Source organism: Colias eurytheme, chromosome 22 (genome assembly GCF_061535395.1).
Source record: "Colias eurytheme isolate Ceu_HAF_F1 chromosome 22, ilColEury1 Martin Lab GWU primary, whole genome shotgun sequence".
Lineage (NCBI taxonomy): Eukaryota > Metazoa > Arthropoda > Insecta > Lepidoptera > Pieridae > Colias > Colias eurytheme.
The window spans coordinates 2,938,401-2,951,449 of NC_143001.1; the positions used below are offsets into that span (position 1 = coordinate 2,938,401).

Sequence of the window (13,049 nt, forward strand, 5' to 3'; positions counted from 1 at the left end):
GCCGGTATTTCATTACAAACTTTACAAATTATATCGCCAGCATCTTCTGACGCGGATAAGTTAAACACAATGATTAATTAACAAGAGTTATTTTGCCCATTTAACTTTGTTGCAATTGGTTGATAAACAAGATGGCAAACATTTTGAATGTTTTGTTGTTACGTGTACTTGACTGTTAGACGAATTAATCTTACAGTAACAGTAACATTATCAGTCTAGTCTTAAATAACAGGTAGGTACTATATATCAGAAGATACTATAATTATGTATAAGGCCTAACTAATAAAGCGATCTATAGTAAAAAAAGCCAATGTTCCAATGGTTTACAATTCATTATTCTGATAGAAAAACTATTATTTAAGTTTACCTACAGACATACGATTTTCTGTAAGATACTACCAAAATGAAGAATACTTGATTATTCCATGCAAAAGAATCCAAAGGCTAATTGTGATCACGATTACGAATAAATCGAATTGAAATGGATAAATTTCTCTATTCCATTGTAATAAATGCATAATAACATTCATCGAACAATCATCCAATCCTTAAACTACGTTCGCACAAACTCCAATATAAACGACAAACTTCAAGATGGAAACACAAATATTATTACTATCGGATCCCAGCAGATGTATAGATTAATCAAGATCCAGAGCAAAGTAAACTAAAATTAACTATTGCTTCTGAAATCAGCGTTGATTTTAACTCTTGTTAGATAGTTTGACCTACATTTTGTGTACTCTAACTTAATTACTCTGTGAGAGCCCTCTAGTGGAACTAAGATCTGATATGGAACTAGCAATATGGAGTTATTTTCACGAGTTAGATTTTAAATACATTTACCGTGGACATCTCTTTTAAATGGTGATAGAAACAATTTTTTTTTTTCTGTAGTAAGACCGACATTTTAAAGTCCAAAGTCCAAAAACTAATTTCAATATCTTTCCTATACCTATCCGTTGTAGTTAATATTTCTTCTAAAAAGCAGAATTTTATCTAAATATATTTTAAACTTTATAATTTTAAACTCATTGAGATCCTTAAATCCACAAAGATAGTTTCTCGCTCGTTAGTGCGGTAATACGGAAAATTTTGCAGGACATTCCTAAATGAGCTTTGTAAAATGTAACTAAATTGCTTTTAACAATACATATCTCTCTTGTATATTTACCAAGTATTTAATTTAACTATTACAATGAAACTTCAAGTCTGATTACATTAATTTATTTTAAATAACATAATAATTAGGTATTAAATTGTCTGCAGAATTTAAATATTGTGAATTTGTTATAATTACAAAGAAAATGACTTCGGAGACAGTTTTTAGCAGTTCGCAAGTCAGGATTGCTCTTAAAAAGTTTGGAACTCAAATTTTAAATAAGGACATTTCTAAGACCCATGAAAAGTACAATTAATTTCAGATTATTACATATTTGGAAAAGCTGTTTTATAGTTTAGGCCGATGAAGGGTTCCCAATTACTATGAGGTATATAAGGAGAGAAGGATCTTTGAGCTCCAGCATTTAAGTTCAGAGATGATGTGGGGTCACGGTAAAGGTTGAATTTTCCCATGGCCGCGACATCTGTCTTGTGGAATAAGTCTGTATGTGCTGCGCTGAGTCCGGCTCCTATTTTGTCCCTGTAAACCATTTTTTTTTTGTAAGATATTTGTTTAAGGCAATTTTTTACGTTAAATTTATGGATAGAATAAAAGTTGGGTAAAACAATAATATATACTCTAAAAAAAATCTATTACTAAAATACGACAGTGTATTTTGCAGTGAATCAAACAATCTTTTATTAAAATAAACCTATTTCAATATTTAATTAATTACCTAGGCATTTTTTTTTCTCATGAAAGAACAAATGAAAAATAAACTAGTTACGTGTTGTATGATTTTCACGAGTTAGATTTTAAACAATAAATAACCCCGTGAAATCTCTTAGTTATTTTGCAGTTTTTCTTTCATTAAAATAATAACCACGTATTACGGTGTATTTACATCGAGCGAATGGTCATATTAACCCCACTGTGTCAAATTATTTTAGTGTAAACAGGCGTAGAGCATACTTTCGTTGTTCTTAGTGCGTTCGAAAAGATGGAATGTTCTAATCCATACTAATATTATAAATACGAAGGAAATCTGTCTGTCTGTCTGTTACTCAATCACGCCTAAACTACTGAACCAATTTGCATGAAATTTGGTATGGAGATATTTTGATACCCGAGAAAGGTCAAAGGACATAGGCTACCTTTTATTGCGAAATATGTACCACGGGCGAAGCCGGGGCGGACCTCTAGTACTAAATAACATTGAATACGAGTTTTCGATTTCACTAAAAGATCATGATAGAATGCTCTAGCTCTAGCTCTATGTTCGTACTTGACTTTTTTATTTTCAAATAGAGGACCTATTTCTTGCATATTTTTTTGTTTTCTGTTTAAATCTGAATATAGCAGGTTAAACTTACTTGTACAAATAATCAAGGTTACCACCAAAAGTGTTATGATTGGGCAACCCCTGGTTCGGCATATTCCGCGTGATGAAGGCACCTGCGTCCAACTTATGATCATTGCTGTTCGCCAAATTAACATGACCAGCTGCTGTGAGCTGCTTACCATAGTCTGGGATACCTTTTGCTGATAAACTTAGTCCGTGACCGTTACTGTAACAAATTAAACCAATTAAAATGAATATGGAAATTTATTCGAGTTTGATTTGAAATTGTCTTTTATTTTAACGCAATAAGAACTTCGATTAACGGACAATTCTTTCTAAATCCCGCAACAGGAATCCATTAAAATGTTTTTGAAAATAAAGGATAAAAATTATTTATTTCTTCGTTACATTATTGAAATAAAACTTCAAATCAGAGCTTCTGTTAAACAAAATAATACCATACGGTTAAATAAACTAATAGAACAAAGCTTTTTTTGTGTTCGTTTTACTATCGGTCATGTTGTTTTAACTCAAAACCAACTGGACCTATCTTAAAAATTCCTTATTATCATTAGATAACTACAAATTGAACTAGAACCACAAGTGAACATACGCAGTATCCAAATCCACGCCACCAGTATAAGAAGTCAGCTTCCCATCAGGACTGTACGTTTTGGACACCGTTTGGCTCAACTGCCTTTGATCATTACCAGCAACAGGCGTCTTTGCAGCCACTGTATCTCTTCTAACTCTCAAGTCTTCATTGAAAAACAAGGGTCCTTCAATAACATATCTGCAATTGACTCCAGCTAGGAAGAGTAAAATTATTCCCTTGGCGATCATTTTGCTTGGTAATAGCACAAACCTGTCGCGGTGAAATGAATGTGACTGTACCAGGAGCCCAGAATTTATATAGAGATGTGTGAGGGAATTCCCGTTCGGGTTACCTACTGCATTGTTTGATAAGGTACGTATAAATTTACTGGATATGGCATTTAATATTGATAATTATTACTTTATAGGTAGTTAAAAATATCTAATTGGTATTAGATTATAAATATCATTGTTTTATTTTAACCGACTTTAAAAAAAGGAGGAGGTTATCAATTCAGCCGGTATATTTATTTTATTAATAATTTTATCTTTTTTCAGTAGGTACCTTGCATCCATAACTATGTTTTCATAGTAAGCTTTGCATTTATAATTTATTTTTGCAGTGCCAATTTCAAATTAGTTCTAAGCATCAGTATTTTATACACACACATTCATGTATAGGTATAGTATTAATCATATATAGGTATAGAATTAGTACTAACCACGTAACCAGTTGTAATAAAGATATTATAATGTCATTTCTAGAACACAAGATCTTTGTGAAAATTAAGAGCATTAATGTATATAATTTTGTGATACTACAGTCCTGACCTTTATCATTACCTCATTTAGAAGCTGGGAAGTTGATAATAGTGACATATGTCTGTAGCTGAGTGATTCCCCTTTCGAATAGATCTATTTATAGGAACATAATCTCATAAATATAATATTTATTAATAACATTATATTATGTAGAACGCTGGATTACGGTTTTGTTTAAGCATACATAATGCTTTAAAATCGGGTTGTATTTTTTGTTCATATTTAACTTAATTTATTCAAATTCTTAAATAAAGCTCCTTGATTAATATTTATGAGTTTTTAAATTAAGTAAAAGTAGTGTAGTTCAATATGTTTTAGATCAATTAAAACTTGAAACGGTTTTTGTAACACTTTACTCTCTGATCGTCTAAAAAAAATATTAATCGTCTTAATCGTGTGATGTAAATAGTATTATTTCTTACGTTAGAAATATAATAAAAAGTCTTCACAACGGATGTCAATGAAATTGCAGTATTTATGTGAACATTTCAAGAAGAACTAAGAAATGGAAGTGCAAGGAGCAAAAATGTATTCAACCATGAACCATCATTTATTAGTACTCTATAAATGTATATATACATATTTCTCTCTGAATCCGTCTATCTCAATAAACTTCAATCTCTGAACATCCGGACGGATATTAACTTCCAACAAAACGCAATAGCGAAATAACTTGAGTCTTGAAGTAAAAATAACATTATTATAAATGTATTTGCGTATTGACGTTTAGTACCGCCCTCATCTTATTCTCTATCTTATAGAAATAAATGAATAACTGTAGAATGAATTATTTAATTATTGTTAAAAATTCGATGAACAATTAATCGTCATAGCCTATGTTGTTCCTCGCGAAAGATTAGACCATTATCAGATGTTTCTACAATCATATTATGTTATATTTGTAACGGTGCATTTACACCAAACGAACATAGAGCTAGAGCTAGAGCAAGAGCATTCTTTCGTGATCTTTTAGTGCTAACGAAAACCGGTATTCAATGTTTTTCAGTATAAGAATATTGCATAGAACGCACTAAGAACGACGAAAGAATGCCTTACGCCTGTTTACACTAAAAAAAATTAACATAATAATATTATGTTAGAATGATCATTCTCTCGTTTGATCTAAATGCACCGTAATATTATGTTGTACATCTTTTTTTAGAGAGTAGTACATATATTCTTTGATCTTTTTCGTCTTACGAACATGGTAACTTACTAATCCTGATATTTTCCTTCACTGATTAGAACAGTCACAATGTGTAGACTGCCGATAAATCTAAAATTTCCATATTAATATCTTGTAACATCGTATAATGTCGAAGGTATGATCTTTTATTTGAATGGAAAAGGCCCTTTGAATCACTGCTCTTTATTATGTTACTAGCGGTCCGCCCCGGCTTCGCCCGTGGTACTTACGTTTTCTCTACATAAAAACCATCCTCGTACTTCAAGGAATATAATAAAAAAAGAATTATTGAAATCGGTTCAGCCGTTCTCGAGTTATGCGCTTACCAACACATTTTGCGATTCATTTTTATATATAAGATAAATATAACACACAGTAATAATAATTATAACATAATAAATTAATGAGTACAATAAAACCTCACTTGAAAGGGTACCGAGTATCATATTATAATAATATTAATTCAGGTGCCCCAAATTTAATCAAAACCTTTTTAGAACATTCACATACATTGTCTGTAATAATATCATTTAGTTCATTTGTGTGGTTTTAAATACAATTCATAAACTGTAATCAGAAACGTAGTTTTAATTAATAAAAACATAATGTCTATTCCATAATACAAACTTTGCTTAGTTATCTTTGTGTGGAAATATTATTATATTCAATATAATAATTACTCTATTTTAGCAGGACAAAAGTGGTTACAAAATGCATTCATTTGGCCGGCTAAAGCGGTTACAAATATAATTTACCAAGTACCAACCATAGAAAAAAAGGAAAAACATGCCATCAACAGAATAGTGTCCAATTCTAAATTTAAACACCACAATACGTAAAAAGTTTAGACGAATTATTATTTAGTTGTTACGTAGGTATATCAAAATAAAATAATAGATAAAGCTTCTAAAATATTGCGGCAATCCCACGTTAAAATATTGCTAAAAGTGGATGTTGCAGAGGATTTTCATTTTCATTATATTTTGTAGAGCAATTTTCAGATTGAAATTTTAAAATTGAACGCAAACTTTTGAAGGGGTTCTGAATGAAAGTCGAGCGATGAAAGCTATCAACTTTGTTTATATTTATGAAACTAAATAAAAATCCTCGAAGTTGAAACTTTAAGTGGCTGCACGTTATTTTTATATTGCGTGCTTTGAACGCTTTAACGAGCCACGCAAAATTTGAATTTTTCAAAAGTTTAACTACAGTAATTGTGGATTATAAACGTGTTGCCTTTATAAAGACAGAAGATTACGTGGTATGTGCTATTACTGTGAGATTAAATCTAGATGTTTATGATTAATTTATTTTGGGGACATTCATTTTACTTCTATTTAGTTTTTGTAATTTAATGTAATGTTGCCTTCATTGCAAATTAATAATAATACACAAAGGAACGCAGGTGTAGATTAACAAGAAGGTAAGAAGCTTAATAAAATTATTTAATTGCTTTATTATATTAATTCTGCTTTATTTCTATGTTATTATATAAAACATAATATAAAGATTATGAAATATATTATACTAGAACTTTAGTTAAATTCAAAAAATCAAAATATATTATATATTTACTGCTTTCCCAACAACGTCTAAAGACATAAAAAACATAAAACTATTAATAACGTTCATTAACAAGATAAATCACAAATTCACGTAGTCAAAACAAACACTAGAACATTAAAGGTGAAATTATACATCTTATTCGATTACGTTGTCGTAGGTCGGGGCTTTCATTTGCCTTGTTATAGAGCAATAGGGTCGCCAATTAAGGTGAGCTTGCAATTTAAGCATGGAGCTAGGGTTGGTATGCGGTTAGTTTTTTTGGGAAACTTTTATTAATAGAGATTTCTATGAATTACGAAACAACCATCTAGATAAAGAGGTTATTAAATACTTATAGGTACCTAAAGTATTATTAAATTCTTATATGTAATAATTAAAATAGTTTTAAAAACTCAAGTTAAACAAATTATGACGATTAAATTTTAATCTTACATCCTCTATATCCTCAAATTTTACTTTAAACATAATTTGTCAAATATTCATATTTTTACATACACTGACTGTGTGACAGTTTTATCAAAATCTGCTCAATAGTTTTACGGAATTAAGTTCCCAACATCCAAACTTTCCTATTTATAACATTCCTATAGATTTGTCACCCTAATTTGTTCATTGTCTTACAGAGTAGACATGTAATGTGATGGAAAATATCCTTGCCTTTTATGAACCAATCAAAAATGCTGGAAGATATAATTCTGTTACGATGTATTTAATTACAAAATAATTTTATAGCAAATTATTTTATACTTCGATATTTTCGCAATATACTTAGTTAACCAAGGTACCTAGGTATGTATCTAATATTTAAAAAAGTGATACATTTTTTTCATATTGAAAGAATGTCGTAACGACCCAACTCATCAAAAGATTATTTTGTATGGGTACATCTGGCCATTAATCAAGATTTTAAAAATAAAATTTGGACCGAAATTATACAATACCTAATTATTTTACAATAAAATGTATTTTTAAATGTTTATCTTTTCCTACTATTAACACAAAAAAACATTTTATTGTACTTTATATTATCTCTTATTAACACAAAAAAATGGTTGTCTGTAAAGTCGGTTTACTGACGATAGTTGAACGTGACAACGTCCGATTGTGCTTCTTTGTCGCTCGTTCCGCGCTCTCGCTTGCACTTCAAGCCTTACATGGAACGCCTCAGAGCGAGGTAACGCCGCATGAGTCATGTTTTTTCGTGCGTGCAGCCGGCTCTATCGAATTATAAGACGTTGTCACGTCAAAAAATCATTTAATGAACTTTCTATAAATAAAATAAAAACTTAAAAAAAATAGTCCATCTAAATCAAGACCCACTCTCACCCTACACAAGTTCATCGGTGCGAGATTAAGCTAACCCCCGCAGAGCCACGGTGATGTTACACACAAATAAGCTCTAAGCCCGCACCAATTATCTATTTTAATTGTTCAACCATTGACGCACGAGTGAACTTCCATAGAGAGTATTCTTTTGTTTTGGTCACGTTTGACAAAAAGGATTGTTTGATAGTATTGTGGAGATTTGATAGTCTATTTTCGTTTTTTAATAGATAGAGCGATTCTCGAATAAGGTTTTAATAAACAATTTGTTAAGTTTTATACAAAGCAAAGTCACAGGTGAAAGCCAGTTTGAAATAAATACAAGTCGTATTTAACTTTAAAACTAAAAACTCTTATCGTAAAAAATAACTTAAAGAATTTTCTCGAAACTTGGCACAACTCGACGCTCTTAAATTATGATTTACCTCCTTCAAAGCTCATATTTTTAGAGACTCCATCAAATCGTAGTTTAAAAGTGCATTATAGAAATTGAAACGCTTCAAGTTGATATTTACTTCAATATTTTTTATACACAGTTGTCTAGAGATGGCAAACTGTCTGTGCAGTCTTTACTTATATTACATTTAAATTATGTATTATTGCTTTAAGATTGTCATTTGGTATATATTTCTGCAAACACATACCTATTCTGTACTTATCCAGAATAAGAATGGCACTTCTGCTAACACATGCCTATTCAACAAGTAATATTGCCAAGTGCAGAGTCAGAATTAAAAGCTATGCTAGTATTTAAAATACTTATCTATTCGTAAAATACTATTTGCAAAATAAGTACCCACTGTTTTATTTAACAGAGAAGCTCTTTCATCTCACGTTATTCCTAAAGTATCTTCAAACTTTCTCATCTTTGTAAATTTTCTAAAATCTTTTCTATACGGTCACTTCTACGTAATAAGATAAAAGTTTGCTCTAGATTTAAGCCTTCTATATTCAGTCCTTTTATTTGTGCATTCGTAGTCAATCAAGAATATACGATTCTATAGATGTCTTAGTTCCTTTGAATTCAAAAATATTTTATTAGATAACTCTTCTATGTGACCTAGGTATTTACAAAATATGAGAAATAACCTTGAAATAACTAATAATTACTGTCCTGAACGCTGAATATATTCACTTGTTAATTTCGACCTATATGATTACATTACATTTAAATATTCATTAGGTAGGTACCTACCTACATAAAGCTATAACGTACACGATAAAATACACAAATTATGAACAACGAAACATCATAATAATCTAGGTACATTTTTTTTCGCTCTATCTTCCCTAAAACAGATCCATAAATCCGCTTTCCAACTAAATGACTATTTACAGTTGAAGGCATGCAATCATAGTTAACAGAAATTAAGCAACATTGGCAGACGGACCGATAAATTGAAGGCAGACTTGAACTAAATCGGGATCGACATGCAATCTTAATTGCTATGGGCGATGTTAGGATTTGCGTTACCAGGGTAACTTGATTGGCTAATTGCGACCTAAATAGATGAGCAAACAGTCGAAATTCGTTTGAGCAATCTGCTGGCAGGAATACAGATTTTGGCTTTGTTGTGAGGATTAGCGATTTTTTAAGTCTGTCATACCTTCATACATGTTGTGCTCGAAAACCACTCGAAAACAACCTTTTTTTCAGTAGATAGAGTGGTTTTCGAGGAAGGTATAAGAGTGTATATCATTTAGTAAGTTTTAGACAAAGCGGGCAAAGCTACAGGAGGAAAGCTATGTATAAGAATGACGTAATAGCAAGAGTTATTTAGTTTGATGAGCATATTCTCTTGACTTTATTCGAGCCGCTCTGAGTAAGCTCTAAGTATACCCGCTTCGCTCAAGTACCATAATATAGTTTTCGGCAATTTAATTTAACCGCTGACTAATGGGCTTTGGTGTGTGGTGGCAATTTCACAAGACGGTCGTCTTACTAACTGTATTAATGTCGCAACTTTAGAACTTTATGTATATGTACAGCAAAATTATAAATAGTATACCTAGCTTTTTCTATAGCAGGAATAGCTTTTTGTAGAAAGCGCCATCTATTGAATAATATAATATTTCTGAATTATTTTCTATATAATATTATTATTTCAAACAAATTACATTCAAACTTTCCATTTTATAATGTTATCGGCAGATATTAGCTTCAGCTCGCGTAATTACTCGATTTATCTTTTGTGTTTGTCTTAGTAAATCTATATACCTACAGTATATATTATTATGTAGGTACCTATGATGTGTCTTTGTTATAAAAAAATGCTATGAACGTATAATTACTAGAAATTATTAGTTACTACTTTATACCTACTTTCGTAGAATAAATAGGTTATTTAAAAATAAAACAACAAAATAGGTATACAATACTCAATTTAATACTCATTTCAATACATTTATCACTACCACCGGTAATTGAAATTTCCCATCGCTCCATAGTCGGGTCTCATGCCTGACATTTGATTGTATGTTCCTTGGAGTGAGAAGTCGCCATTTTTGCCGACCGGCCATTTTCCGCCAGCTGCTGCGTCGAGCTGTAACCAAATAACCGTTAAAAAACTTATTTTATGGAAAAAAGCGATTATTGCTTGTTTTTTTTTTCGTTAAACAGCATTAAGCTCTTATGGCACATTTCCGGATTGAAAAAAATAAACAGAACTATTCAAACCGTATTTTTAAGAATAAAATGACTAAATACAAATAGGGTAAACCTACCGAAGTGCGCCCATGTATCTGCTTGCTAATATCCAATGAAGCCGCTGCATTCGAGTTCTCCCATTTCAACCCGCCACCGAGATGAGAAGAATCACCGTACGGACCAAGTACACGAGTACCGGATAGCTGGCCGTTTAGTTTGCCGCGGTCGTCGTTGAAGATCTGGTGGTCGTAGCCGCCTTTACCCTAAAAGTATTTCATGAATAAATAAGTGTGCTGAATTGAATGTGTTTTATTAAGATGTGTGGAGATTGTTATTATTTGTTACCTTTGTATCTACCATCGTTACGATTTAGAATGGTAGGTATATACAAAAACTTTAAATAGAAATAGGCAGAAATAGTGATTATGCTACTGAGGAATAGGGTCAATGATTTATCGAATTTAAATAATCTTGAAAATAGCTGAATCAATTACCTATCGTTTCAATGAAATAATATTGGCCTATAGCTATTACTTAAAATAATTGGGAGACTATAAATTCTTTCAGTAATATGAAATTATAAAACCTACACAGCATATTTACCTTTGCTGATCAATGAATAATTATGCTATGTAATCTTATTACTTCAAATAAATAAATAATAGTGATGTTTAGCTATCATAATTAATTATTTATAAACTTACAAACAAGCCAGCATCATTAGTGCCCAGTGTACCAAAGACGCGACCGTTGTCTCCAACTTTGCGGTCTACTGTGACGTCACGGCGGTATCTCTCTTGTGGTTGCATGTACCAATCAGGGTAGCTGGAAAACAGTTTAAAATTATTACAAGAATAATAAAATCAGCCACTTAATAATTCATATGATGATGATGGCTATAGATCATCTAAATAGAGCAGCTTCATAAACATAAATGTTAAGAATTACGATCACCAATTGTACGATTACCTAATCGTACAGACAATACATGTTCCCGGAATGCAATGCGTCGATGCATATTTTATTATATTGTAATATTAATTATTATTAATTTAAAACACAAGCTCAGTTCGCATTCGGACTCCGTACCGGGCGGAGCTACACCATCTCATCCCATTACAGTTAAAAATAAATATATCTCTTTATCTCTATCCCAATCTCATATCTTATAATTTACCCCAAAACCTCCCCCATCTTACACCAATTTTATTTTTGTTAATTCGCTTCCACCGATGATTAAGTATTTGAAATAGCTTCTAACTACAAATATTTACATACCTACATTTAATTACAAATATCGTAAGTATCTAAAGTTTCTCAAGAAATTGCAAGCACGTAAGAATTTCACTTAATTTTAGAAATAGCAATAAAACTATCCCACCAAAAACATTTTCATGTAAAATGTTGCCAAGACGAGCCCATATGACTCGCACTGTCAAAAAGTTATCAGATCTCATGTAGAGCCAAGCTTCTAACACTACACGCCCTAACTCTACAAGGTCTAACTTCACAAACTCTACACGTTAGTCAAAATATGTGGCTTGGCCATTTCGCTACATTCACATCGGCGTAAGGTGAAAAATTAATTCACTGTTCATTACTTTTGTGTTATACAATAGTTCTTGTAGTAACGAACGGCCAAGCCACATATTTTGACTAAGGTGTAGAGTTTGTGAAGTTAGGCCTTGTAGAGTTAGGGCGTGTAGTGTTAGAAGCTTGGCTCTACATGAGATCTGATAACTTTTTGACAGTGCGAGTCATATGGGCTCGTCTTGGCAACATTTTACATGAAAATGTTTTTGGTGGGATTTCATTTCTTTTTGTAGGTTGTTTGTAACAATTTTTTTTTAACAAGGAGTACCTATACATATATATATCTAGGGGAACCAAGTTTTAGATTATTAGATTAGACCTCTAGCGTCATCAAAATTTAATTTAAAATTACAGGTCTCATACAAACTCCCATCCCCTAGTTTAAGGGGTTGGGGGATGAAAGTTACAAGTTTTATAATTTTTTTGTTGTTTGTGTGCTAATACTTATAGCTTACATACAACATTTCAGCTTTCTAGGACATTAGGAAATACCTTAAGAATTTTGATGATCATCAGTGAGTCAGTGACGAAATTAGCGTTTTTTAGATATAAATAAAATCTGAAGTATAAAAGCTAATGTAATTAAAACTTAATATGTTCAATAAGTCCGCTATTGACAATATATCCCGAAAATTTTGTTGATCTAGCATAATCCAAACCCAAGTTATGAGGGTTCAAAAAAACGTCGAAGCGCTTCGAGAAAAGGTAGGTAGTGCCCGTGCGCCTCGCTTGGCTTGTCTTGGCGGGGGCACTACCGTGCCCCCAGATGTTTAAAATACTTACTTATCATAAATAATCTGCGGATGCATAAACTCTTGAGCAGCCACGCTGTATACAACGGCAAGGAAAACGCAAATTGACTTCATTTTGGCTG

General features: G+C 31.7%; 1 protein-coding gene and 1 pseudogene across 2 annotated transcripts; both read right to left on the reverse strand.

The window, feature by feature from the left end:
* Nucleotides 1-1,211: 1,211 nt before the first annotated feature.
* Nucleotides 1,212-3,287, reverse strand: LOC149898595 (defense protein 3 pseudogene; annotated as a pseudogene). The gene is made up of 3 exons (XR_016458013.1): nt 3,058-3,287; nt 2,476-2,670; nt 1,212-1,642 (listed from the first exon to the last, which is right to left on the reverse strand). The product of XR_016458013.1 is annotated as a defense protein 3 pseudogene (transcript).
* Nucleotides 3,288-10,304: 7,017 nt separating this feature from the next.
* LOC149898596 (gloverin-like) lies at nt 10,305-13,049 on the reverse strand. Its single transcript, XM_090114914.1, has 4 exons — nt 12,959-13,049; nt 11,287-11,407; nt 10,660-10,845; nt 10,305-10,478 (listed from the first exon to the last, which is right to left on the reverse strand). Exons 1-4 carry the CDS (start codon nt 13,039-13,041, stop codon nt 10,347-10,349), a joined length of 522 nt encoding a protein of 173 aa, XP_089971040.1. The 5' UTR covers nt 13,042-13,049; the 3' UTR covers nt 10,305-10,346.

Excerpts from the sequence above, each read along its gene's own strand:
- LOC149898596 (XM_090114914.1), bottom strand. The coding sequence starts at position 13,041 with ATGAAGTCAATTTGCGTTTTCCTTGCCGTTGTATACAGCGTGGCTGCT. Across the intron at positions 11,408-12,958 it reads CCGCAGATTATTTATGATAA|CTACCCTGATTGGTACATGC; the intron begins GTAAGTATTTTA and ends ACTGTTTTCCAG. Across the intron at positions 10,479-10,659 it reads AGATACATGGGCGCACTTCG|CTCGACGCAGCAGCTGGCGG; the intron begins GTAGGTTTACCC and ends ATTTGGTTACAG.